The 5171-nt window shown below is 39.2% G+C and overlaps 1 protein-coding gene across 1 annotated transcript; it reads right to left on the minus strand.

The window, feature by feature from the left end:
• Positions 1-4729, minus strand: LOC121430873. The gene is made up of 4 exons (XM_041628298.1): positions 4208-4729; positions 3182-3523; positions 2684-2926; positions 1-1096 (listed from the first exon to the last, which is right to left on the minus strand). Exons 1-4 carry the CDS (start codon positions 4569-4571, stop codon positions 540-542), a joined length of 1506 nt encoding a protein of 501 aa, XP_041484232.1. The 5' UTR covers positions 4572-4729; the 3' UTR covers positions 1-539.
• Between the last annotated feature and the right edge of the window lie 442 nt (positions 4730-5171).

A 5171-nucleotide genomic window follows, 5' to 3' on the forward strand; every position in this document is an offset into this window, starting at 1 on the left:
ATGTCATGTCTGTTTTATTCACAATAGGACCTGATATACCCAAATATGTGTGCTAACTTCATGTAATTGAACGAAGTTTGAAGTTCGTCCGAGAACAGGACAGACGGACGGAACGAAAGGCTCAAAACAAAATGCCTCCGACATCACCTATGGTGGGAGGAGGCATTTGACTTAATCCAATTATCCCGTATGGATATCATCAATATAAATTAGGAGTTCAATCTTTAGATGAGATATCACATGAATGAAAAAGCTTAACAAACAGAACGATGTTACCCAAATCACTTCTGCCAGCTGAGGTGGACAATGTTACTCGGTTCGTGCCATAATCCATGATAATATTGTAACCTGAAAAGTACCACATCCACTTTGTAGAGTTCTAAATGCGCTTTTCCCACCCATAATTTGATTCATATTCAAAGTCATGAATAATAATTCATACAATATATTGGGATGTAAGTTGCATCCTCATTTGCTCCTCTTTTCTCCCCCCCCCCCCTACAAAATAAATGCTGTCTTTAGCCGATCGACATGCCCCCTTACTTGGGTACGTCGTCTTGGGGTTCTGTGATGGTGCAGCCAATTTCATTTCCTCTGTCTTTCTTTCTTAACATATCAATCATAAACTCATCGAGACCGATACTAGTATCATCATCTTCGTCGTCGTCAATCCCGGCATTCCCATCAACATCGTCCCCATTTGCGACATCAACATCGTCTTCATTGACATGATATACGTCATGGTCGGTGACATCATCTCTATCATCACTTTCTGTATCGTCATCATCCCGCGTTTCGCTGACCCCATCAATTATCCCGTTTTCTACATCGTCTGCGTCTTCGTTGACGTCGAGATGGAAATCGGGATGGTATGCATCCCTCTTGTCGAACACGGTTTCCATGACCATGTCATCCACGTCGTCATCATCATTGCTTGGATCGAGTGCACGAGCTATGTTATAAGAATGATTGGGTGAATTTCCGATTTTCCAGTCGATGTGGCGGAATATTCTTCTAGTTGGTAACAATGGACTACCATCGATATCATATGGACGACCTCGAGTAGCAATGCCCAAAGCTTGTTCAATATCAGACTCTGCAAATAAAGTTACAACAATGAAAATGGTTTAGTACCGATTTGTCAAAAAGAGCAGTTTCAAAAAGCTTTCTGCCAAGCAGGTGCACACGACTTAAAGGACAAGTCCACCCCAACAAAAACTTTATACGAATAAAAGAGAAAAATTCAACAAGCATAACACTGAAAATTTCATCAAAATCTGATGTAAAATAAGAAAGTTATGACATTTTAAAGTTTCGCTTCATTTCACAAAACAGTTATATGCACATCTCGGTCGGTATGCAAATGAGGGAACTGATGACATCACTCACTCACTATTTTTTTTGTATTTTATTATATGAAATATGAAATATTTTGATTTTTCGTCACTGTCATGTAAAAATGAAGTTTCATTCCTCCCTGAACATGTGGGATTCCATCATTTTAACATGTTGTGCTTCAGGCAAGGAGGTCCTAATCATCAATTTCGTAAAAATTGAAATACTGTTTAATTCAAACAATAAAAAACAAAAGAAATAGAGTGACATCATCGACTCTCTCATTTGGATGTAACTGGCTTGTTCATATAACTATTTTGTTAAACTAAAATAAGCGAAACTTTGAAATGTCATAAGTTTCTTATTTTACATCCGATTTTGATGAAGTTTTCAGCATTGTGCTTGTCTGATTTTTCGCTATTGATTCAAATCAACATTTTTCTGAGGTGGACTTTACCTTTAACGAACAACAGGAGCTTCGTTTATGAATATGACAAGCCCCCAAATCTTTTCACAGACATTTCAACAAACTCTTTCAGTTGCATTATCAAGACAATATATGAAGTTGGAATAGACTGAAAGATATTCATCTACATATTTTAGTAATCAAATAGACAAATTGGAACCAATGTATTTTACTGAAATATGGGGACTTCGGGCTCACATTTCGACACTAAACATTTGCCATGTTTGCAAATTAACAAGATGTACATTAATTAACAAGATGTACAATTATGTTCCCTGGATACTGTGTTTCATTGTAAGACTGGTCAGTGATCTGTTAATTTTACTGTTAGAATAATAATGGTAATAATCTGTAAAAAATGTTAGTGTGGACTTTTTTCTTGGGGTCTTATTTAATTCACAATTTCTGGGGTTTTTTAAATATAATTTGTCTTTTATATCAAATACAGTTATTCATCATTAATCCTTCATATACATGATAGATTAACACCTGGGGCCGTTTCATAAAGCTGTTCATAATATAAGAGCGACTTTAAGAACGACTGGTGAACCTTTCTTGAGCGCTAAACCATCGGCAATGGATATACCATTTACCACAAGAAAGGATCGCCAGTCGTTCTTAAAGGCGCTCTTGACTTGCAAACAGCTTTATGAAACACCCACCTGAAGGTATTGGTGACGAATCTGCACATCTGATTCACGATAGAAGTTTCATAAAGCTGTTCGTATGCTAAGAGCGACTTTAAGAACGACTTACGCGCAAACCCTCGCCAATGAACATGTTTGTGTATGCCATTTACCACAAGAAAGGATCATCAGTCGTTCTTAAAGTTGCTCTTCTCTTACGAACAGCTTTATGAAACGGCCCCCGGTTTGCGCTTACTTTCATTGCCAGAGCATGCAGATACTGTAGGGAGAGCTGGGCCATTGGCTGATGGTCTGGCGCTTCTAAGCTGCCATGCATGGTAGTCGGCAACATTGGAACCTCGACATGGTGGTCGTCGATGGAATATAAAGAAAACGATCGTCAGGATGATGAGGAGAACGATCATGGCATTGATGAGGACGATGATCCATGTCTCTACCTGAAGCGATCGGATATCGGTCGAGTTCTCGGGATCGGTCTCTGTTTATAAAGCATAAAAAACCTATGCACTAAGAGGAATGAATACAACTTTGTTACCCCAAACTGATATTGTAAAACAAGTTTTTAATTGTAACGTTGTTCCTTTACTGTAATAGGTCCCAGTGGAATTTGAAAAAGAAAATTCAAATGCGATTCCATTTTGCTTTCATATTAAATACGTAAATGGTTGAGGAGATGAAAGCAATCTTACGATCCCAATCCATCCTTCCATAGTAGGCATAGGAGCCTTCATACCTATGAGCTCTAGGACGAGTGAAAATCCGCCACTCTGTTGAGGAACTGAACCAGTAATAAAAACTATTTGGATTGAGTTGGATGATGAAAATAATGGCGGTAGCGCTGACCCAGTAGCAGACAGAACCAGAGCTAGATCATCGCCACCAAGAACATCATAGACAGTAACCGATGACGATGGGGAGTGTAAATGGAAGTTGATGAATGTCCCTTTAATAGTAGATCCTTGAGTTCCATGGATGAACCATGAACAATGGAGATTCGGTGGATAGGTACTTGGGTAGTTGGGTGACTCGATCTTCTCCAGGTCGTTTGATACCAGATAGATCTCGCCTCCACAATCTATTATGCATTTGATATAATGAATAAAAAAAGGATCAAGCCAATCACATGGCCTACTTTGGTCAGGTATATAGTTGTATCTCTCAATTGCTTCATGGGCAGTGTTAAGAGAGGACAATATTCTAAGATGTTCAGCTTTGGTATATATTTTGTTCAATCCATAATGATCATCAAACAACTAAAAGGAAAATAATCTGGCCCTGGTACAGGGCATATCACTACGATCATGACGATTTGTGGTACAATCATTGTTTAAATTATCTGCTCATAATATGTAGGTTTTTGGAGGAGAGGGGCAGGCGAGGTCGAACATCTAAAAGGAATAGCATGAATTTGTAACCATCCGACACTCCAATATTTGCCGATGCCGAAAAGAGATATTAACTCATTGGTATTTTGGGTGGACAATCAAATAACAATGATCCTCTATGTAGGATTGCGCCTAACATTGGAGGTAGATTTTTCACGTTTTTTTAGAAATGGCTCTCCTGTAAGGGCCTTTCCCCTATGAAAGAAATTATTAAATAAATTAAATAAAAACGTCAAGGATCTTTTTTGTTTTCCTTTTTTGAAAATGCTACCGACCACTAAAAACTGTTTATAGGGCATCTTAAAAATTAACATGGCTAAGTGAGTAAAGTAAACCTTATCAATACAACTCTTTGCTCAACAGACATGACGTACCGGTTTGTGGTGTTGACTGTGTCGACTCGGTAGATGCACTTGATGACGTGATGGACACGGGAGAAGCGTAGGAAGATGAGGAAGGTAAAACGAACGTAGATGTAGACGAATAGAAAGGTGGGAAATATGAAGATATCGGAGGAGGCGAAGAGGGGAGCAACGTGGAGGATGAAAATGAAGATAGAGAAGGGGTAGATGAGGGATATGAGGTGAGATAGGAATATCTTGACTGGGAATGTGGGTATGGATGAGATAATGATGGGTGAGATGGAAAAGTAGATGATGAAAGAAATAAGTTGGTCCCGAAGTTGGTATAGATTTGATGTGTATGAACGTGAGATGGAGATCTGCCACGAGATGACATGGAGTTGGTAACAGATGCCAAAGGCCAGGGTGGGTGTGATGCGGTGTCCGCTTTGGTGTGATAAGAGGATGTAGCAGTTTCGAATACAGGAGAATGACCAGATGAAAGGAAGGGGTCGGTCGAAGAAGACGGAGAAGAAAAAGAAGAAGGTGAAGAAGAAGATAAAGAAGGAGAAGAAAGAGAAGGTAAAGAAGGAGAATGTAAAGAAGGAGGAGAAGAAGAAGGTAAAGAAAAAGAGGAAGAAGGTGAAGAAGAAGGAGGAGGAGAAAAAGAAGTAAAATGAGATGAAGGGGGCAAAGATGGTGAGATCATGAGATGAGGTGTGGATGGAGTTGGATATGCTGTTGGTAATGGTGTTCCTGTGATGGACAAATACGATAGGTAAAATGAAACACTTAACGAATCACGGATGGATACATGACGAACTGATAGCAACGTCAAAGGTTGTGTGATGGATGTATAATACGATACAGATGGCGATGACGGAAAATCAACTGATTGTGATGATGATGATGGAGGTGATGATGATGATGGTGATGACGATGATGATGATGATGGTGATGACGATGATGATGTCGATGATGATGGCGATGATGATGA

Source organism: Lytechinus variegatus, chromosome 17, assembly GCF_018143015.1.
Source record: "Lytechinus variegatus isolate NC3 chromosome 17, Lvar_3.0, whole genome shotgun sequence".
Classification (NCBI taxonomy): Eukaryota; Metazoa; Echinodermata; class Echinoidea; order Temnopleuroida; family Toxopneustidae; genus Lytechinus; species Lytechinus variegatus.